At 41.0% G+C, this 23,456-nt stretch overlaps 1 protein-coding gene across 5 annotated transcripts in view; it reads left to right on the top strand.

Moving 5' to 3' along the window:
• Positions 1-1,890: 1,890 nt before the first annotated feature.
• The window catches only part of TBC1D1 (TBC1 domain family member 1), a 93,126-nt gene continuing 71,560 nt past the window's right edge, over positions 1,891-23,456 (top strand). For 3 of the 5 annotated variants that reach the window (XM_071743751.1, XM_071743748.1, XM_071743750.1), the window contains exons 1-2: positions 1,892-2,117; positions 9,878-10,413. In XM_071743751.1, the coding sequence (XP_071599852.1) occupies positions 9,997-10,413 (417 nt within the window). In that variant the 5' untranslated portion in view covers positions 1,892-2,117; positions 9,878-9,996. Of the gene's footprint in view, positions 2,118-7,053; positions 7,222-9,877; positions 10,414-23,456 lie in introns of those variants that run through there. The other 2 variants (XM_071743746.1, XM_071743747.1) reach the window with 2 other exon arrangements.

The raw sequence follows: 23,456 nt of genomic DNA, 5'->3' as shown, positions 1-23,456 counted from the left end.
CATGGGTGCGTTTTGGATTTTTTTTTTTACTAGAGTTTACCAATGAGCATTACAGAAACTGGCTGGATTAAACAGATAACGAATGACTGTTGCTAAATAGTTTTTCAAGGTGTTTGCCAAATATAAATACTCCAGGTTTATTATGTCTCCTATTAACTGTAAGGAAACATGACTACTTGAATGAAAAAGAGGAGTTTTTTGAAATTTAGAATAAGTGGAACTATTAAACCAGTTCTTATTCAAGATTTAATAGAGGGCCCTAGGAATGAATTCAGGCACAGTCTGATTTCTTTGCCAGCTATCAAAGAGGAGAAGGAAGAAAGGATTTGTATTTGTGATGCTCAAGTGTTGACTTCTGTTGTTGTTCAAGGATTTTCCCAGCAGCAAAAAACAGTCCTGTAGGATCTCTATCTGTTTCATTACCACCTTTTGAAAGTCATCAATGAACCAGTTAAAAACAATCTTCTCAAGATTATTTCTTGGTAATTTGGGAATGCATGAGTCCTGTCTGGGTGGAGCTGTCTGGGTGGAAATTGTGCTTCACCATCTTCCATAACATGATTACCAGAAGTGTGTGATGCTCCAGCAGGAAGTTTAAAATGCCCAAAAGGAGACACTTGTGCTGTGGTTGGCAAGTGATAACTGGAGTAAGAGCATTATTCTTAGATGTTATAGCTTAAAGACAGGCACAATTTGCAGATAGCATTCCTGTTCCCAGAATGTAAAGGATGTCACTGAAAAACAAACGGTGCTCATACCTGTTCCCACTACCTATTCCCATGTCTGAAGACAAGCCATGAACTCAGGATGCAGTGGGAACAAAACACTGAGGGATCCACTGCTTTGCTCTCATGCTTTGTCACATTATCGGTGATCCTATGAAATACAACTAGCAAGCAAAAGCCATGTAGATACAACCACCTTACGCTCTGCATGTGAGCTGCTTACAGACTGAAATATGCCTAACTTTTTATAATCTGGAGCAGCATTGTGCTTGCATTTGACAGCTTACTTGATGTTTCCCCCACAGCATAGTGCATGTGCAGCAGGAGCAAAATCTTGAGAAAGCTTTGATTCTGTAAGCGTGCACAGGCTTAAAAGTAAGTAAATCAGTGGTCTTACTGCCAAGACTTGAAATTAATTGAGTGCAAAAGTGGTTTGCAGAGTGGGGAATGTAGGCTGCCTGATTATCTGGAAAGAGCACTTGTTGAGGAGTATAATTAAGTCTCGGGATCTATTCATTCCTTACCCTCTCTGACAACTGAAAGACCAGCTAGTGCTTACAATTAAGTTATTATATACATATACATATATGTATATATATAAAATATATATGCATCCGTGGCTCCTCGTGTATAGGAGTGAGAGGAAGGCACGGAGGTGATCGAGAGGTGAGCCAGCAGGCTTCCCCGTGGCCAGGGCTGGGCCCAACCCGAGGGGTTCTTGCCTCCTTCCAGCTTGCAGGTGCCGGGCCACTTCGTTTTAGGAGGAAACTTCCTTCTGATCGCGGCTCCCCTCTTACCCCCTGTGCTCCCGGTTGCAGCTCTGGGGTCCACCCGGGCTGGCTGCACCCAGGCGTTACGGACGCGTTCCCCAGGGGAGACGAGAGCTTGTGACAGACACACGGCGCAGCGCGGCCGAACCCCTCGAAGGGGACTAAAGGGGCCGGGGGAAGGGGTCTCAGCTGCCCTCTGTCGCGACATGGGCGCCCGCTTGTCGCCGGCTTCCTGCCGCCTCTGGCGGGCGCCTCTCCCTCCCGGCCCCCACCGGGCCTGGGAGCCGCCGTGCTGCTATTTTCGCCTGGGTTGGCTGCGGCGGGAGGAGAGAGGCGGTGAGCGGCAGGCGCTGGGTGTGCGGCCCAACCTCTCCCGCCTCCTCCCCCCGGGACCGCCGGGACCGCCGGCAGGTAGGGGCGGTGCGGGGCGGGCAGGCCGAGGCGGGGCAGACAGCAACAAGAGGCGGCAAGCAGTCAGTCCCCTGGCCCGGTTCCGCTGCGGTGCCCTGAGGTGGTGCTGTGGCCTCCCCGGCCCGGAGACCGTTATCGGTTCCCTGCCCAGCCCGGGGCCGCTGCCCGCCGAAGGCACTTCCAGGCAGCGAGCACATCCTGTGAGGCGGCGGTAAGCGGCGTGGGGGGGGGGGGGGGCGGTCAGTCCCTGCTCCCTGCTCCCTGCTCCCTGCTCCCAGCTCCCAGCTCCCAGCTCCCAGCTCCCAGCTCCTTGCTCCCAGCTCCCAGCTCCCTGCTCCCAGCTCCCTGCTCCCAGCTCCCAGCTTCCTGCTCCCAGCTTCCTGCTCCCAGCTCCCTGCTCCCAGCTCCCTGCTCCCAGCTCCCAGCTCCCAGCTCCCAGCTCCCAGCTCCCTGCTCCCAGCTCCCTGCTCCCTGCTCCCTGCTCCCTGCTCCCTGCTCCCAGCTCCCTGCTCCCTGCTCCCTGCTCCCTGCTCCCTGCTCCCAGGTCCCAGGTCCCAGCTCCCTGCTCCCAGCTCCCAGCTCCCAGCTCCCAGCTCCCTGCTCCCAGCTCCCAGCTCCCAGCTCCCTGCTCCCAGCTCCCAGCTCCCTGCTCCCAGCTCCCAGCTCCCTGATCCCAGCTCCCTGCTCCCAGGTCCAGGCCTGGCGGGGGGCAGCCGCGGGCCGTGGCGCGGTGGGGGCCGCCATGCCCCTGCTGCCGGTGGGCCCAGGGGAGCAGCCCTGGCGGGGACATCCCGCCTGTTGGGAGGGAGGGCAGAAGGAAGAGCGGCTTTTAGCTTTGAGGAAGTGAAAGTTGAGAAGAGTGATTGCCTCCCCCCAGTCTCTTCCTCGCTGGGCTAAAGGGTCGGGTCCGGGTGCCGTACCCGGGCTCTGAGGTGGCCGAGAGGAAACGGCTGCGAAGCGGGTCCGGCCCGGGGCTCCGCTTCATGCCCGCGGCGTGGGGTACGGAGGGCTCCTGCCCTCCATCTTTCGAGTGAAGTCGCAGCACTTGCTCTGGAGAGAGGATTTCTGAGGGGCGGCGGGACAGGACGGGGCGGCCGGAGCGGAGTGGGGACGCCGATGTCTCACTTCTCGGCATGCAAGGTCCTGGGAGACCTGGTGTCTTGTCAGAATTACCAAAAGACCTGCTCAGCTTTAATCTGAGATGGACGTGGGGCTACAGTCTGCTTTTAATTCTTTTCCTCATTCTTACCGGTCCCTTTCCTTTACCCATCGATGCAAAACTCCTTCCACAACTCGCTGCTCCTCACAGCAGCACAGCCGCTCTCCTCAGGGGGGGCAACATTTAACACCTTTCCTGCAGCAGCACACTTGTAGTTTCACCTTAAAATCCCCCACATACTGGCAGTATTTCTACGGTCCTTTAAATACGTGTGCTAAATTAACAAGGGAATGATCCCTTGAAACCGCATTCATGAAAAGTATGAAGCAAACGTGGTTGTTTATGCTGTAGTTTGGAAAGACTGAGACCTTTATATGGTTTGTTGTATTTGGGAGAGAGGCTGCTATGGCAGATCTGCCGCAGGAACCCTTAGCAGTGCAGATGGTGGGATTTGTGCCTGCCGCTAAGCCCAGAGATTGAACGGAATATTGTGGGTCAAAATTAATAAAACTATACATCCCATGAAGAGCAAATGAATATGAGCTGATGAATATGATTATACTTCAAAAACTTTAACAGGCTGACGTGGAAATTTGTCACAGCTTGTTTTATAGAAATGCTGGAAGTCATAGGTAAAATATGCAAAGGTAGAATTGCTTGTAGGTGAGGAAAATGACAGGCGGGGAAGAATGTGAAATGCATTCTATGATATGTGGATGACGACAATTTTTTTACTTTATAATTTGGTTAACTGAAAAGTTGCACACATGTATTTTGACTGTGGGTATCCAATTGAATAAAAAGGAATGATATTCAGAATGTAATTTGTCTAGCAAGCTTTCTTTTATAAACAGAACAGCCTAATATTTTGTTCAGGTCTGTATGAGGCTGATTCAGAAGACATCATCATCATCATCATCATAATAATTTCTTTGGACTCTATTAAGGAAATAGCAACAGGTATCAAGGGCAGGAACAGTGAGCTATTTCCTTCATTTTATAGTTGATTATACACTTGTATATTTATAACGAAGAACAATTTACAATTTTGCTGGAATAATTTTATTGATAGTCTAATTGAATTTTTCAACCTATTTGAGAAGTGATATAATGCTAGCTGTCAGTAAATATTTTGAGTGTGATTATTACCATAAAGCCAAATTATTTGCTCAGTGTCCATGGTGAAACATTATTCAGGGTCAGATCTGAAGCTGCTGGTGGCATTGAAGAGAATCTTTTAAAAGCCAGCACTTAATGCAAGTATCTGAAAGAAGAATAGAAATTAAAAATAATTTCTGGGTGAATTGACTTCTGTAGGTGCTGTTGACCACAGGAAGCCATAGGTCCAGAGGGAAAGAACAGATGATAAGTAGCTATGAGATAAAAAGAAGATCCTTGCAAGAGAAGGGTGCATTGTGATTCTAAGTGCCAGGTTGACTTAAATTAGAACTACTTGAAAACCGAGAGAAACGTGGTATAGTATATGAATCTTATGTACAGAAAACAGGCAAAAAATATTGCTTCAAGCCTCAAGAAAAAAGATAAAGCTTGCAACTAGCTGCCCCATAGAACAATCAAATGATTGTTATGTTGTGATACCAGTGAAGAGAATAACTTCATGCACAGTGATGGAAACAAAAGAACCTCTTCTCATCAGTGACCATATTGTGACATACCTAATACATATTCTCATCTGTGCTTTTCTCTGTATCTTGCTAGGTGGATGGAGAAATCTGTCAGCATGAGTGAAGAAAATGTAAATTTCAGTCAGAGAGGGAGAGGAGTGGTATTTAGTTCTGGCTCGTGTTCCTGAGCTCTGGATGCAGGCCAGGTTTCCTCATAATCCTTGAGTAGTATGATATTTCTGCTAAAGTAATCAGTGGTGAAGTGCAGTCAGTATGAGTGCCTCTGGTTCCATTTGTCCACAGGGTTCAGCACTAATACTGTGCAGGGAAGAGCTGTACCAATTTGTGTTCTTTAAGACCAGCTGTTTTTCACAAGACCTTGCTTTATGGTTGGAAGGTTTGCTTAGATTCTTGGAGGGGAGAAAGAAAACTCATTACAGAAAAAGTAACCAGGTGCTCTCATGTCAGCCTGGTGTAGAGTAACTGCACAGTTACCTCTCAGATGAACTGCAAAGGTTGAGGAAGCTGGAGTCTTTCTGTTCTGTAGCTCATAGGTCAAACTCCTCATTTAGTTATTGATATATGGGAGCTCTAATTGCTCCCTTGCTTGATGAAGGTTCTACTACAGTTCTACTGTGGGTCCCAGCACTTCAACTGCTACCAAAACAGAAGAGCTGGAGGAGAGTGAAGGATTGCATAGGGCAGTAGTTAGCCATGTTCTGAACAAGAGTCTGAAACTTTTGACCACATCTGTATTGAATTTAGTCCAATCCGGAAGAAACAACAGAAGGACAATTCTTCACTGCTGTTGTAGTTGCTTTTTTTATGTTGTTGTTCTTGTGGGTTTTTTGTTTGGTTTTGTTTTTTGTTTTTAATTTTGTGTGTGTTCTTTTGATTTACAACAATCTTGCTCTCTTCTTTGCCTTTTTTTCTGTCTTAGTCTGAGTCCATCCCAGTCTGCCTAGTTTTTCCTCCAGCTGCCAAGACCTGGTTTCCAGTGTCGTGTCCCCCTCCCAGGTTAATAAGCACAGTCTTTGTATTCCATAAGATTCTCCTTCCTGACCTCAAAGCTGACCTGGATCAAATGACAGGCAGAGCCTGTAATTTGTTTTCACTATGAAGTCTTTCCTCTCTCGAGAGATGTGTTTTGAGGAATGCTGTCCTACATGATGCACAGCTGCGTAGGCATGTACCTTCATGCAGGGAGAACCCAGGTTCCAGAATGGCAGAGGTACTAATTTTTGTAAGTGGACTCTTCATACTGTCCTGCTATTACCCTGATTTCCTGCTGAAAGTGTCTCTTAGTTTCTAATGATATAAAAAAATGAGAATATAATTCCATTTGGGAGAACAAGAGCCTGATACATGGTTTTTGTTTTTGTTTGTTTTTTTTTTAAACCATCACATTATCAGATTTTGCTAGTGTAATGTTGCGTGCTTTGTAAGCCCACTCCTGCTTGTGAGAAGTGGCTGGGTTAGATCACAGTGAAGGGGAATGCATATATCCCATTTGTGTATCCTTCACATTTAGTGAGTTGGTCTGGTGTCTCCTAATATAGAAGGTGAGGTTAGATTTATTAGTGTGGTTCGTGTAAATATCACATGTGGTACACTTGGCCCTGGGGTTTTTATGCTGATGGAGCAAAGAGAGCTAAATCAAAGCAGGTTAAAAAGTGGCAACATTAAGATACATAATACCATTTCTAAGAGGCAGCAAAGCTGTTAGCTGGGGAGTCTCACTCAACCTCTCCTCAGCTCTGAGTGCAAGGGTACTGGAGGTCGTTCATAAGATGCTGATAGAAGGGATAAAAAGGAGCTGTCTCGGTTTTGTCTGTGAGCACTGGGAGAACAACTGGAGACATTCAGCTTGTGTGCAGAGCAAAACAAAACCTGGCAGTCTGCTCCCAGCCCCGTGCCATGGAGCTGAATGGCACTTAGAGCTGTCAAAGGAAGATCAAAGTTTAGGTGGAAGGAAACAAGTGGGTGGCTTTATTTTTATACCTTTTCTATTCTCTCTTGGATTAAAGATGAAATAGTTCGCTTTGAAGAAGCCACTTGTGAGCTTACCAGGCAGACTCTTGGGAGGAAGAATCTTTGAGCCTACTGTACTAATATGGGTGGTAAACAAGTACTGTGCCTGCAGAGCCAAGTTTTGGAGGCAATGAACTGAGTAGTGGCAAACAGAGGTAGTTGAACGTGCCAAAATTCCAATTGGTGGAGTCAGGACAGATGGAGTTCATGGGCACTCATCAGCTGTGACGTGCTTAATTTTATGTCTCAGAATAGGCTTGTTGAGATGAACAGGGTTATTTTTAGGTCTAAATTAAGCCTACATGTAAATATTTCATAGTCTTGAAGTAAAACCTAGTCCTTGGTGTAAACTTAAAGGACATTCACACCAGCAGCCTGAAACTGGTATAGTTTCTGGTAGGATTTGTGTGTAAATCAAGAGAAGAATGTCAAGAGGAGGAAACAAAAGAATGGAAGAGGGAGATGGAACACACAGGACAGTAACATACGTAATGATACAGGTTAGATTAGGAGACCTAATGCTTCTAAATTTGTGCTCTGGGAAACTGCATTTTTAGATTCTGCTAATGTTAGGGGGAAAGCCTAGCATTCTGACTTCTAGTTTTGATTTAGAATTAATGTTTTTTCTTTAGAAATAACAAATACAGACATTGCACTATTTATGTGCAATGCATTTATGCTGTTAGACTTCACAAGGTGTTTCTTGGTATTCACCTCTTTTTAATGAAATAAGCTTTGCATTTATATTAAATACATTCAATCAGTACAGTGTTTGTCAAATATGACAGTGTCAGCCTGTTTGGGGTTTTTTTGGTTTTTTGTTTATTTTATTTCATTTTTTTTAATGTTTTCTGATACTTAGAGTTAGCATGCAAAATGGTGTATTATGCTGTGATATTTATACCTACTGGAGACAGCAGTGCCTTGTAGATCAGGGCTAAAAGAACAGGACAGATAGTGGTACTCCAAATAAAACTTCTGTTACTTGAAAAGTTGATTTAAATGAGGATGACTTCATTGTATTTTTACATGCATTTTATTATTACATGGCTTGCTTTTTTTTTTCTTTAAAAAAAAAAGTTACAAGAAAACACAATTGAGAAATACAGTTTAAAAAGTATGGGGCTAATGGGTCACCATCACCTGTGCTGAGAAGAGTTTTCTTAGGCTCTCTTATCCTGAGATGTATGCCACTAAATAACAAGAACTGTAAAAGCTAAAACCACAATTTTTTGTGGTTTTGAATACACACCATTGTAATAATGAATTAGTCCAATTTTCACTGCAGCTGCTAAACTGGTTTTCATTGTTATAGTTAAGCAGAAAAAGATTTTAATAGTGTGTCAAAGAAGCAGTGACAGTTTTGATTCCAGACAGATGCTAAACTGTAATTCTAATTGTATTATGCAGTCTGTATTGATAAAGTGTAAAATGCTTCCTGAAGCTGCTGTCCCATAAGCTGCAATGCATTCCTACTGATTTCAAAGACGATTATTTTTATGCTTGATTGTGAAACAGAAGAAAAAGAGTTGCAGTATAATTGAAACAAGACATGCAATTCTGGATTTTCATGGCCCTTTTCCCCACACCCCTCATACACAGACACACACAGAAGCATATAAAAAGGCTTTTAAAAATTGTTCTACAAATCTAGGAGGCTACTTATGATGATTTCTTCAAATATCATCTTTAAAACCTGCACTATTGCATTTCCTTCTAAATTGAGTATCTGTGAAACTGGTAATATTGCCACAGCATTCATTTGTCAAAAGATACAAAAGTTCTAAAATCATTATTGTGTGTGGGGAAAAAAAAAGGTGAGAGGTTAGAAAGGTTGGAAACTCAGCTTGAAAATATTTTTAGAAGGACAAGTTAAGGACAAAGTTTAATGAAAAATCATGAGAAAAATACTGCTATTTTTGATTACGCTTGTAGATGAACAAAGACAAGAAATACTGTTGCCACAGTAAACAGGTGCCATTTATTGAATACTTGTTCAAATATAATTAAAAATATTTTGTAGGGAGTTTCTGGGACTGCTCATGTTGTTTTTTTCTAGGTCTTTTCATGGGAAATTCTCAGAAGGCTGAGGGTAAACTGGTGTCGTGGCATTTAAGCACAGGCAATTATAGACCTGTCAGCTTCTCATCAGTCTTGCAGAAAGTAATGCAACAGCTGAGACCAGGTTCAGTTAATCAGAAGTTAAAACATGGTAGAATAACAAATGCCAGTCTGGGTGTTTTCATACCACAGACTATATTTTGCAAAACCAAATTGATAGATAAATGCAATTAAAGGATTTTATTTGCTAAAACTACTAGCATGTGGTAGCATGGTAATTGTAGGTGCTGAGTATAAGAGAGTTGTATGTAACTTGGTTCCATTTGATATTTTAAGAAATGAAAATGATACCATATCAATGTGGCAAACCTTAGGTATTCCTGGATGGCTGGCAGCCCTTAAAATGCAGTCATGAATTGTGAATTATCTGTTTTTTATTGGGATGCTGTAAGGATTGTTGTTTGTCTCTGCTATCTGACAGGTTTATCAGCAATCAGTCAGTTGATTGCTACTGGCTTTTTCAGATGACAGTTTCCAGGGTGTTACTTAAGGGAAAAGTCTGGTTTCCTGATTACTTAGCAGACTAAACCCAAGGAAACAACTCCATGTTGATGGACAAATTAAAAATCATCCACCTAAGTACAAGAAAACTAACCTTTTATGTGTGTGTTTGTTTCCAAATATGAAGGTGTCTCAGCAAGCACTGACTTCAGCTGTCACAAAGGTCAGAATAGCTCAGCTGAGTTCCTTCTGTGATACTAGGACTGAAATAGGCAATTGTGATCCACGTGTGCTTGCCCATGAAGCAAACAAAGGCTAGAAAAAAATGTGCATTTTTTATTTTAGTTACTCATTAGATGCTTTTGCAAGGGTTGTAAAGCAACTTTTAGATCAGGATTGACTTTTTTTTCCACTAAACCAATGTGTTTAGTACTCATGTTTGTTGGAACCCCAGTGCAGGGAAGAAGTACATGACAGGTCAGGGTAGACAATCAGTATGTCTCTTCTTATGTTAAGCTATTAAATGTTTGTGTTACTGACAGTTCATTTATAGCAAGGTTCCAGCACCTATATAACTATTTCTTTCCCTTTCAGAACCCTTCTGTTCTTTAATCAAAAGAACCCTCCAGATACCATCATTCCATGGAACTGAAATATTGGTGAATAGTCCCTATACCAACTGAATATTGGTATAGTCCCTAAAGGACTATAAAATGGAGCCAATAACATTCAAAGCTAAAAAGTACCAAACACCTACTGATTTCTCAGCAAGTTTCAGTCTCCAGCTGGTTGGTTCTCTGCCAGTGCATTCCCTAACCACCATGTCCATGCTGCCTTGGATTGTGGCAGAGATCCAGACACTCAGTACAAAGTCTTCCAAAGAAGAACCAAGTGTCAGCCAAATCCGACTCTATGTTTCACCAGCAAGTTTGAGGTGTCAGCCAGACACAGGGGAAATCCAGCAGTGGGATCCTTTGATTTGTTCAACTGTGTTTGAATACAAGCCACAGGATGTCCACAAACTGATTCACAACAGCCATGATCCAAGCTACTTTGCTTGTCTGATAAAGGATGGAGCGGCAGATCAGAGAAATATCTGCTATGTATTCAAAGCTGATGATCAGACAAAAGTAAGTAAAAAGAAAAAAAAAAAAAACACAAAAAATAAGCAACTGTTGCAATCATACTGCAGAATTTGTTCTTCTCCTACTGCTGTACTTTTTTTCAGGGTATGATGTGAGTGTGGAAGAGTTGATGCTACTTTTAAAATGGAGTTCCTTTTGTGCTCTTTGCAATTTTTCATTACAGTGTAAGATCTTAAAGTTATGTTTATAATTAGAGACTGGATCTCACTATGATTTGCCTACAGGAATCACTTTACTTGATATTAATGGTCCAGTTGAATTTGAATTCCTCAGTGTATGCATTGAAAGGTGTGTAGATCTCCTAGAGGATCAGAATCTGAATTTCAGTGTCTTTAAAAAGTCTTTAAGAAGACTTATAAGTACTTTAGAAAGGCCCTCAAGTCTTGGCCCTCAAGTCAGTGAAAGTTTTTTCGTTTATGTCATTGGGTCTAGGATTTCACCCTCGAGTCACTGTCAACTTTATCTAATCCTGCACCCACACCTCTCAAATTTCTGTTTTCCTGAGCTGAGACCTATGTGACTGGGAAGTAGAGATGTCTGTCTCCTTTCTCAGAAGTAGAAGGGATGGGGTGGAGTGGAGGCTCCACATGCAGCACAAGTCCAACCACAGGACACTGTGGAAACCTCTTCTTAGCTCTGTAATTTCCAGAGCCTGGCACATGGTGTCAGAGAACAGGAGAGAGGCCAGAGGCCACAGGCCAGTGGTGTGACTGACACAGACTTGCTGCTCTGTGGTGTGAGGCAGGAAATGCGGGGATGTAGCTCATACTGAGGCGAGATTTGGCTCAGTCTGCTTTTCCTAGAAGCAAGTTGTGGCCTTGCTGAAAAGGTGAAGGCACTAAAAATAGTCCCTCTCTTCTTTGAGAGTAAGGTGAGACAATTTCTCTCATGAATGTGTAAAGCAAGTAGGATTTGGCACAAAGCTGTTGTGTCCGACTCGGGACAAAGCAGTAAACTTTCCTTTACCTCTTGAGTGTTGACCTTGGTTACAATTTTGGAAGACAGCATCTTGCTACATGCTGCTTGCCTGTCTTATAGAAGGTGTCCTGCTGAAGCACCTTGGAGGTATTATGGGAACATACAGCACACATGGGATTTATGCCAACCTGCCCAATAGCAGAGCACTGTACAGTTCCAAATCCATGGTCTCAAGCTTAGAGATCAAAACATATGGAAACAGCTTTTGTTAAAACCCCCCAGATAAAAAGGCTGGTAAATAAGTAGGCAAATATGTTGTAAATCAGAGGCATTCAAGTGAGAAATCCTGTCAAGTTAAAATGTAAAAATTTATATATGGAATGGAGCAGAAATAAGGAATAGTTGCTTCAGGACTTTGCATTGAATAGAAGCTAGTAAATATATTTTTCTTATGCACTTACTCTAGTGGCTTGTGATTCTACAGGACTGTGGTTAGTTCACAACACTAATCACCTCTGGTACATTTTCTTTTTTTAACAGAAGGTTGACGTATATTTTCTTCATGTTTGATCAACTTTCTAGACATGTTTGAAATGAAAGAGAGCAAAGTAAGTCTCTAGATATATCTGCAGTTGCAGTTGTGTCTACATGTTTTTGGAGACAACACCTGGAAATTTTGGATGCCTATTTTAATTAGGTAGCCCCAGATTCACACAGCTATCTGCCCTTTAAAAACTACCCTCCACTTCAAAAGGAAATTGAATTCTTGTCTCTTAAATGGCTTTGATTGCAAGGTTTGTTTTGCTTGACTTTTCTGCAAGCTGAGTTCCTAATTAGGAGATAGACATCTAATCAAGTATTTGTGGACCTATGTTTTAAGAAAAGGATAATGGAAATGCCAAGTGTTCTTATCTTCTTAAGTGAAGCTCTACTGAAATCTGCAAATGGTGATTAATTTACTTTTTAAGTAATTCCTTTGTGCTGTCCAGGGTGTTGTTACTCTGCCCTGGTTACTCTCATGATTTATAAGGAGGACTGAACTGATGTTCCCTATTCTGCACATATCCAGCTTGAAAGGCAGGAGTGTACTGTATACATTTGTTACAAGTTGAGGGAGTTGTTTTTTAAAAGCGAATGAACTGGGATGAAGTATTCAGCACTATGTTGCCTCAGCTTATATTCAACTTCAGAAACTGAGTCTTTGAAGCCTGTGTGACTCAGCAGACTTCTGTGCTGTCATTCTTACTACTGGAAGAGCCAGAGTAGTCCAGATAGGTTTAATCACAGAGTTTATATGGTCATAACAACTCTTCACTCAATCCAAACTTTTGTGACAATTGCACTTCTTCTATTTTTATTTGGAAAAAAAAAAACAACAAAACAACCAAAACACAAAACCAACCAAAATTAAACAAAACAAAACACTCCAGACACAAACTAAACCAATGCATGGTTACTAATTGTAATAATATTGTTTGTATCTGCATAAATAAATCTGTAGTAGTGCTATATTTGACAAACAATTCTCAGATTTGGTCAGGGCTAACTGAGGATTTGAAGTAGAAGGTGCTTTGTCCTTGGAAATAAGTTCTGAGTATATCCCCACCTTAGGATAAATAGAAGAGGGCAAAAGGATGACTGTGGGAGAAGTAGACTAGGAGGATTAGTATGTCAAGATGAAAGCAGGTGGGTAGAAGATTAAACAGTGAAAGCCTTTGAAGAGGAGGAGAAGCACTTGGAACTTTGTGGGGGGTTAGGCTTATAGCATCAGGGTTGCAGATAGTCTGCAGTCCATTTGCTGTAGTTGTACCCCTTTATATATTCAAACTGAGTGAGAACATATACTTGATTAGTGATATTGCTGTTAAAAGGATTCAATTAATGGGAGGTGATTTTTTTTGATTGTAATATTTGGCTAAAGTCTAGAATTAATGGGGATGTGGGGACACATGCGAGGTTTTTCCTGGGTATGAATACAGGGCTGCTAGGTTCATTCTTGCTCCATTACTACCATTTGCACTTTAAAGAAGAAATCAGTAGACAAGTAATTAATACCAAGTAATGTCACGGTTCTTTGCAAGGAATTCTTTGTTCTGCTTCTCTTTAGAATTTAAAGAAAAGGCAGTGCCCTCATGTGGCCTTTGTCTTCACTCTGTAGCTCTTGTATGATTTTTCCATTGTGTGACCAAGGCAGCATTCAGCTGACTTTCCCTGCTAATATAGCAGTAAGTAAGGAAGGGTGCCAGAAGTACTAGTACTTAGTACTAAAAGGACAGGTTTACACAGAAGCCTAGGGAAAGCTTCTCTTATGGATTAGAGTTCCCTTTCTAAGCAGATCTGCCAAGATACGTGATCTGGAGTCTTCCTTCCGTCTTCATGTCTATCCTCAGTAAGTTTCCACTACTTAGAGATAGTGGAGTTTCTTTTCTCTTCACTCTTTCTGTGTAGGTTCTGATGAGGCCTCATGAATAAGTAATTTCTGCCTGATGGTGAGGTTGAAGTATTAGTGCATATTCTTTGTAGGTGCTCAGGGATGGAGTTTGCATTAATTATATTGCCTGCAGGGAGCTTATGAAGACTGCTGATAGACAGGTCATAGGTGGGGATGATGCATACTGTGCTGAGTAATGGTGGTAGAAGTTGAGGAAAAATTAACTCTCCAGTGAATCTGTGTTTGCAGGATAGTACCTTCATTATAAGAATTCAGCCTTGTTGAACAGCTTGGCAGAGTGCTTGGATGCTGTAGGAGTGCCATAGCTTAAATGGAAACACACATGCTACCAGCCTACCTGTCTTTCCAGCAGCCTCTGGTCTCATGTTTGCTTATGTTCTACAGAAATGTGATGCTATTGACATCACTGTTGTTGTTGAAAGCTTTATTTATATTTATGTATATATATTTTATATATATATATATATATAATTAAAAATTAATGGCCCTACACTTGAGATGTGGTAGTTTGAACTGTGTTCACTTACAGTGTTTGGAACTGTAGGTGAGATGTGCTGGTTCTTTCATGAGCTCATTCTCCCCAAACACAGCACTGCTGCCCTTCCATAGGACCTCTTCCTTTAGTGGGTCATTCACTCTAAGGAATAAAGGATCTGGATATTGAGAAGCTAACTGCATACTTCCACAGGATCTCCCTCTCTAGCAGAAACAAAGTAACCAATGCATTGCAGAAGAGTAATTTCCATTGTTGCTTTCAGTGTAGAAAAGGAATTCCAGGCTCCATGTTGATCTTTCTTTTATCTTTATTTTATCTTTAATAAGATATTTATCTTTATTTATCTTTATCTTTATTTTAATTAGGTATGTATCATCTTACTGGATGGATATTTTGACTGGCAAATTGAACACCGGTCACTAGTTTATCTAATAGTTCCCTGGGCTAGTGTAGATTTAAGGCAGTTTAAGATTGTACTGTCCTTTATTATACTTTTAAATTTATTGTAAATAAAGTGTAACAGTTCTAAACTTGGTTTCACAGAAGTCTGAGGCAAAGAGGGCATTTGGTATATCAGCCTTTTCCATGTCCTCTGCCATTTAACAGCAGATCTTGATATTTGCTCTACTTCTTGTGATCCTGAACTCCACCATCTCATGGTCACTGCAGCCAAGGCTGCCTTTGACCATGGTGTCCCCAACAAGCCCTTCCATATTGGTAAGTATGAGGTCCAGCAGATCACCTCTGCTCATCACATTCTCTTGTCACTTGGGTCAAGAAGTTATCAGTGCTCTCCAGAAACTTGTTGGGTGCCCTGCTCTGTTCCTCCAGCAGTTACTTAGGTATCCCATCAGGATGAGGGGCTGCAAATGTGAGGCTACTTCTAGCAGTCTGTAGAATCCACCTGTTCTTCTGGATTGCAGGGTAAAACAAATTCCTGTATGCAGACTAAAAGTCACCTTTTTAAATGAAGCAGATGCTCAGAAAGTTTGAAAGATTCTTCTTTTTTCTTTCTGTGATATGAACTGGAGGCTTAAGGGATTTGAGACAGACTAGAAACCTGAGCCTGATGTCTTGTAAGGAGAAATATTTGTGTGACACTCTCAATGACCCATGCAGAACTAGAGCATGAAGAAATTTAAGTTCAGTTCTGATTTTGAAAGGGTTAAGTTTAATTCTTTCTGTGGTGCTGTGTGTCCCTCCTCCCAGCCTCCAGGAATCTGAACAAAGTTGTCATAACAGCCTGTGATATATGCTTGTGTTTACCTGAGCTGTTGATGGCAAAACACTGGTTAGAACTCTTCTTACCTGTTTTATAGAGAAATATTGCATGTGATTTAAGAAGGATCACAGCTGCACAAGAACTGCATGAGTCTGCTTGCTTCTTCTAAATCTTTGTTCTGTAGTGCCATAAACCAGAGACAATTTTTGGCCCAGGATCTGGATTTCTGGCAGCTGGAGGAATGTTGCCATGAGAGTGGCAGTGCCTGTGGGGTTGTAGTGGAGTGGGACACCTGCTTGAGACCTGAGCCTGCTCACTGACTTTGCTTATGCCAAATCTGCCCCATGACAGACACAGATAAGTCCCATCCCCAGAGTAACTGAGGTACTTTAAAAAATGTAGTGCCTGCTCTGTTGTTGAGCTGTTTGGCTAAAATAGTGATCTCTCATTTTATCAGAGGTCCTTATTTTTTTTGTCCACCAGTTGCTTTAACAGTTACTGCATTTTTAAACAACCTTCAGCTACTTTTATAAGTTACAATACTGTATTCACTTAAGTAGATCACACTATATTGCCTGTAATGCATCTTTATTACTCTTCATTACGTGTCATGTGTGATCTGATTATGTGCTGGAGAAGCTGGTTTCAGATAATCAACACTTGGCTCTCTGTGAGGCTGCACAGAGCTGATGTTGTGAGTGAACTTCACATTATTCGTCTATAAAAGGAACGGCAGAGGCCCAGTGAACTCCCAAGCAGTTGTTGTGAGGCTCAGCTTCATGACTGAGGATTCTTATGCAACTTGTTTTTTACATTACACTCTAAGATACGGCCTCACTGAGTATCTCATTTTAGTTAGCACCATTTCTGTTTCTTAAAGGAACTCAGGCAAGACAATTTTAAAGATTGAGGTGTTCTTTTTCTGTAGTATTTTACTGCTTGATGAGTCTAGGGAGGTTAAAACATTGCATAAAAAGCATAAAACATTGAAACAAATGGGGTAACTGGGCTTATTTCAGTGCATCTGACAGCTTAATTTGGCTGTTTTCTGCCTCGTATTCATAGGCACCTTTGTGGGGGGGTTGATGGAATCCATGTAATTGCAAACTGCTAGCACTAGTTTTTGATTTAAGAAATCTCCCTTGTCTCACAGCTGCTAACTGGAGAAAATATTGTAAAAAAGCAAGGAAAAAAAAATCCAACAGAACAAATGCAAAACCAAATCCATACTTGTGCATGTCTGTAGTCTGGAGTATAAAGTAGGTCAAAGTTCATCTGTGTGAATCTTAACACAGTGTCCTATGTAATGCAAACAGCCAGCTGTGCTTTGGACACTCTCACAATTAATCAGGCTTTATGCTCATCCAGAGCCCAGATCATAAATATAACACCAACTTTATCTTGGGATCTGTTCAAATGATTCGTGTACATGAACTCTGCTGTCGGGGGGCTTTAGTGGCCATTGAGCCTGTCCCTACCAGCAATATCCCAAGACTTTATGGGGCTCTTGTCAGGCTCTAGAGTGACTTTGTGACATCCTGGCTCAGATTAGTTCTCCTGTGTCCATTCTTACTTTCTAAGAAATATGGTGTGATTTCCTCTAACCTCATGTGATTGTTTTGCCAAAGAAGAGTTTTGAGCCTTAACAATACAGTGTCAGTGTTTGTGGAACAGAGTACAAGAACATATTGAGGACATTGTAATTTAGTTAGTGAAAGAGAACATTCAAATCATGTACTATCTGTTTTTAAACATGGGGGAAGGTAACTTTTATCAAACATGAATAAACAGGGGCCATATGTGTCGTGTAGATTAGTACAATCTCTGCAGACAGACTCAACAGTGGTTCTGGTACAAATAAGATTGTAGGACTGGGTCCTCCATCAGTGGTCTTTCCTCAAGACTAGTGAAAAAAACTATCTTTTCTGTGCTTCCCAAGTTTCTGAAAAGCTTGAGCTTTAGCATACTTAGAGCCACTTAAACATCTGCATACATCTTCAGGCAATTGTAGTTTTTTCTTGTTTTCAGATTCTAAAATGGCCCTAATAGACAAACTCAAGCCTTCCACAATAAAATATGATGATTAATAATTTTTAAATTATACATGTATAACTTTGTAACTTATAATACTAAGTAAATCACCTTCCTGAAGTAGCTCCTTATTTTTCCATGTTTTTCTTTTGGAATTTTGCCTGCATTGGGCTGATGATGATGCTTTGCCCTCAGGGTCATCAGATGTGGGCCTTTGGCTGTAGTGGAGCAGAAAACCAATGCAGAGGAGGCATTTAGAACTGCTCTATTTACTTTAGCAGCACAAAATCCCATCCTGTTATATGTCAAAGTGAATAATGGTAACAAATCACTGTCGTAAAATCAGTGCTTTCCCTTGCCCAGTGTAGACATGGTTGTACTATATTCTGTTTTTTTACCCTCTCTGTGGACGTCAAGTTATGGGAAGGGCTGTGGGAAATATTTTCCTAAAGAATGATTTGTGTGACTGGACAAATAGAGGCTTAAATGGATATCTGTGTCTGCCCTAAAGGTTGATCATTGAGGATCTGATACAAGGATTGAGTGGATAATGCCAGTTTATACTTGATCTGTCCTTTGTATGAAACTGCTGGCTGATGTGGACTTCTCCTTTCTTTCCCACCCTCCCCCCACTTTTCCCAGGGTGACAGTGATGGAGATCTACTGCTTGTCATAAAACCAGCTTGGATGCTGGTGGTTCCTCATGCATTGGGTTAAGCTTGATGCTGCAGCATAACTGATTGAATGCTTTTCATTTGCAAGCTTCTTGTTTCAGCCTTTGAAAGAATCTCACAAAATTAATTTCATACATGTAGAATGTACTTAATAATTGTATTCTTAGTAAATCATGATGTACTGTGGTTTGTTTAGTTCTTTTTTGCATATATATACTGTGCTTCTAATCCTAACATAAAGAACTTTCACAGAATTAAAAGATAAATAATTAAAGATAGTAAGAATTAAAGATAAAATTCGTAACTCTGGAATTTTCTGGAGGCTGCATTCAGGACAAAGGTGAAAAATAGAGCTTGCAGCTAATATCTGTGAATGGGGGTATTCTGCATTTAGATCTGTGGCTAACTGAAAAGGAGGTATTTCTTTGGGACTCTAAAAAGCAAATGGTACGTAAATGTTACACAGGTTTTCAGCATCAATGACTTGGAAGTGTGCTTTAAATTCAGGCTAGTTCCATACCTCAAGTAATGACACTGAACATAATTGTAGATACTCGCTTGGTTAGAACCCAAATAACTAATTGATTATTATTATTATTGGTTTTCTCTTCAGATTTTTTCCATTGGCAGTTAAATTGTTTGTATAGGAAAAAATTGTTTTCAAATTTCTTTAATTCATTCATTTAGAAAGACTTTTAATGAAACAGAAGCACTTTTAAACAGATAAAAATGATAGCTATCATACATTAACATGTTAAGGGTGATTAAAATAGTTGATTCAACACCACAATTATGAAAATTTGGTTTCTTTCTTTGATTAAAAATGCAATTGAAAGGATGAAATCTGTAGGAAATGGTCTTAAGAAAAGTCCCACTGATCACTTGAGATTCTCTGTTGCCTGAAATCCCATTCTAGTGTGCATCATCTCCAACTGAACCTGAACTCGCAGACATTTCTAGAAGCTGTGTTAAGATATTGGGGCTGCTTTAGTTTGACCTCCAGTCCAGCAGCAATGAGGCACTTTAATTTTCCTGGTTTAAATGAGTAATTCAAAGTGGCACAGGACCGGGGTCTGGGGGAGGAAGTTCCCTCTGCAGAGCACTGCACAGTGACTCCACGGGGGCATTTTCCTCAGTAACGTTGTTGTGCACAGCCAGGCCCTTAGAAAGTTTCTAATTGCGGGAAGTGAACTTCATTGTTCCTAAAAGGGATGAGTTCACGGAGTGCGTAACTCTCCCCCCTCTTCGCTCCAACCTCCTCAAGAGTTTGCAGATTCACCCTGGTTTGAGATGAGGTGTTTAAGTGCCACTTAGTGGCTGTCCAGAGCAAATGTGAGATCCTGTAACACTTCTCACCTCTCCTGCTCTTGCTTTCCACCAGCAGGGGAACGCTGCACCTTATCCTAGAGATACTGAAAGCTTAATCTAAGACTAGTTGAAATCAATTAAAATACCTTGGTGGGTAAAATATACCTGGTGGGCTTTTATAATCATTTCAGTATCGACATTCCCATTTTTTTTTTTCCCCTAAAATGTCCTTTTGCAGTTCCATTTGGGTTTTGCTCATGGTTTTTTTGTTTTTTGTTTTTTTTTTTTTTTTGGGGGGGGGGGTGGGGGGGGCGGGAAATAAATGCCAGTAAAAGTATTGTAATGAGTTCCTAGTTTACTATGCAGTGAGCTAGCTCAAGAACCAACACTAAGTAAATGTACTGTCTCTAGAACTGAAACAAGTGTTTCTGGAATTTCTTCTTACTTATTAAAATTGACAAAACAAGGTACTGGGCTTAGTGGTTTGGCAGCAGGTGATGTCCTGGGATGTCTCAGTTCCCCTCAGCAGAATATCTGATGGATGTGAAAACCTGAGCTTTCAGTCATGTTCTGAGCTTAATACAGTCTGCTTCTATCTAGATAAAGACCAAGATTTCTCTTCTAGAAACCTGAAAACTTCAGAATACTCTTTACATGTATGTTTTTAACTCCATAATGAACCGGATACATCTAGGGGCAACAAACCTCAGAGTTCTTGAATTGCTTGTGTGCAGCCTTCCTTTTTACGAGGAGGAAGTTTATAAACTGCAGAAGGCATGCTTCAAGTTTTCCTTTAAAATGAGACATTTTTTTCCTCTATTTCAGTTTTTCCATTTTAATGGGCTATCAGTATGCAAGCTAGGGCTGGGAAAGTTAGAAAAGGGAGGGAGTTAGAAAAGTTCCCAGGAAGCTTAAACAAGCAAAATCAGGTTTCTGATGTACAGGTAGGTATCTTTGTTAAAGTTACAGAGCACAAACTGTCACAGTCTAGGAATAATCCCTTCATGCAAGCTGAGGCTCTACACTTCCAGCAAGCCATATAAGAACTACATATGTGACTAATTTTCCTTTCTCAGATAACTGTCAGTGAGCTGACTTTTACACACAGACACATGCACAGACGTGTCAGTCTGTTCTAGAAGTCTTGATGCCAGCTTGAGAGAGACATCAGCTGAATTAGACTTCCAGGCTGTGTTCTTGACTGGAGCTCAGTCCCAGCTGGGTATGAGGATGACATGGATCTACAGTGACAGAATGTAATACTTGAATCTTATATTTTTAAGCTCTTGATCTTTGGCTGTACAGTACAAATTTTTGCATGTTAGAAACAAACTGGCAAAATGAATTAAAGCTGGCCTACATTCTTCTTGTAAATTATGATTGAATCCAACAGGAGATGTGAGAATTTATTTATTAACTGCATCCTGGGGTAAAAGACCCTGCTAGCTTTTGAGGTTCACTTATGCTTTGTGCCTGTGAACACATTCAAATATGCAAGCTCAGGTTCACAAGTTGCAGTGGTATCTGAATTTACCAGATTGTCAGAATGAAGAGCTCAGCTTTTCAGGTTTTTTTTTTTTTTGTTGTTGTTGTTGGTTTGGTTTTTTTTTTTTTCAAGTTTTTCCTGGATTGCCGGAGTTCACTATCATTGCTGGGAATCCAGGAGGGAGGAAGTTGCAGAATGAGCCTGTGATTATTTTATTGAAACTTTATTTGTTGTCTACCACACATCAAACAATATTCTGTGCCTTATTCCTGGAAATACTTACGCATTTCCCAAATTTTACCTACTCCAGCAGTCTTACATGAAATGATGCAACAATCTAGCATTCTCAGCTATAAGGCATGGTTTCAAAGAAACCTGTGAAGGGGAATGCATTCAATCTTTGTGGATCTGTGGTTGTGGGATAGCTGACTCAGCACATTAAGCCTTCCATTGTTCTGGCAGAGGAGCGGAAGCGCAGTCAGCACATGTGGCCAAAATGTGCAGTGGTGTCTTAGGGTAATATATCCTGAGCCCTTTGAAGCCATGCAGCTTTATCAAAACCACAAAAGGACCACAAGGACAAATCCTGTTTCTCTGTTTAAAAATTCTCTATATTAGGTATTATATTTCATAAATGTTTTCCTCTCTGATTTTAAGAGCCAAACAGGATTGGCTTAACTAAATATGGAGTGGTTTTTGTAATGAAGCCGGGGGCTACAAACTTGTGAACGGAAAGCTAGCTAAATTCTGGGGAATGTGGTTTTTAACATTAGTAGACACAGTGTTTGAATCATGGTTTTAAAGAGATTTTATTGGCATTTTCTGGCTTCTGCTGTTACTGAAATACAGTATACTTAGCCAAAAATATATAAAAATCTCAAGAGCAAAGAATCCCCATCATTGCTGACAATACACTGAGTGGGTTAATAAACCCTGAGGAGATGGTAGGAAGGGGAGAGATAAGAAACAGTAAGGTAAGTCTGTGAAAGGGAACATTGCTGATAAAATTTTCCACATTTGAGACAACTGAGAAGGAACATAATCAACAACACAACGTGGCAAAATAAAAACCACAGGTACTATAATAAAAAAGCAGATTTATATGCACCAGACAAAACTTACATATATATGCAAATCATTGTATTAGTAGGTTTCAGCAGTATTGTCAGCTCCACATCACACAGGAAATCTCCAGGGAAGGGCTGTGCTGCAGCTTGGGATCAAACGCAGCGCAGTGAGGGCCGGGCGGGTTGCTGCCTGCACTGAGTTGCCTCTAAGGGGCTGCTGCATTTCTCAGCTGCTGCTGTTCTCCCACCAGGGTTTTGTCCAAAACCACTGGAGCAGGGTGACTTATGATATGAGGGCAACATTCCAAAAGTTAAAATTTCTTCAGCTTGATTCTGGAAAAGAACAGGATGATACGGTATTTGTCTCCTCTTTTTGTTACCTACATTTGTGATGTGTTAAGATACAGTAGGAACTTGGTCTGTGACTCTAGTGAGAGCAGGATTGGATCATTTTCAGATTAATAGCTTTTACACCAACATGCTTGTTTTGTGTTAATTGCAAAATAGCTACATTCACTCCAGAAAAGTCCTGGACCCTACACCTGCTGAGAGATAAACCTGAACTGATAGTTTTTAAGTGAACTGATAGTTTTTAAGTGAAGCTCTTTCCAGCAAAACTGGTAATATTTTTTTTTCTTATAGGTTGGAGGTGGAATGGTTAGCAGCTGAAGTTCTGTGCTAACTGTTGGGGTTTTTTCAATTTACTGAAATAGATGTTGCTTTAAAATATCTGAACTACAGTAAGAGATCAGTTGAATCTGTATGCTGTCTATGGGGATTGTAGGTGAATTTAGTTATGAAAAATCAATGTCCTTTTGGCATCTATTAAGGCTATTAGAAATAGTTTTATTAAGTTATTAAGTAAGTTGTGTAGAACTGAGAAGACTGGCTGCTTTTCATGTCTGTCTGTACTGTGGAACTCAATATACTTTTCTGGCCTCCTGTTGCAACTGAAGTGCACAAAACTTACTTGCTTAGGGCAGTAGGACTATTTTTGTGTATAGATAATTATGTAAACAGAGCTAGGCAAAATAGCTTGTATTATTTGTTATTAGAGAGTCCCAAGAGGATAAAGTGAATATGGACATCTTAACTAACATGAAGTCCTACGCAATGGAAATGGGCATTCATAGTAAATATGTATCTCCTGTAACACATGGGCAATGGTTGAATTTTATAATTACATTGTGATTGAAAGTGAAATTAGTCATATTCTGTTCATAATCTGTTTTTTCTCAATGCTTTCTAGACTCTTTTTGCTAGGTAACTTATCTATTATTGGAAGTAGAAGTGCTTGGGATTTAATTTTTCTCCAGTGTGAGGTGGTGCTTCTCCACAAAGGAAATGAGACATCTTTGCAAATAGCATGTCTTT

The sequence above is a fragment of the Heliangelus exortis genome, chromosome 4, assembly GCF_036169615.1.
Source record: "Heliangelus exortis chromosome 4, bHelExo1.hap1, whole genome shotgun sequence".
Taxonomy (NCBI): domain Eukaryota; kingdom Metazoa; phylum Chordata; class Aves; order Apodiformes; family Trochilidae; genus Heliangelus; species Heliangelus exortis.
This window is presented reverse-complemented; position numbering and strand designations above follow the sequence as displayed.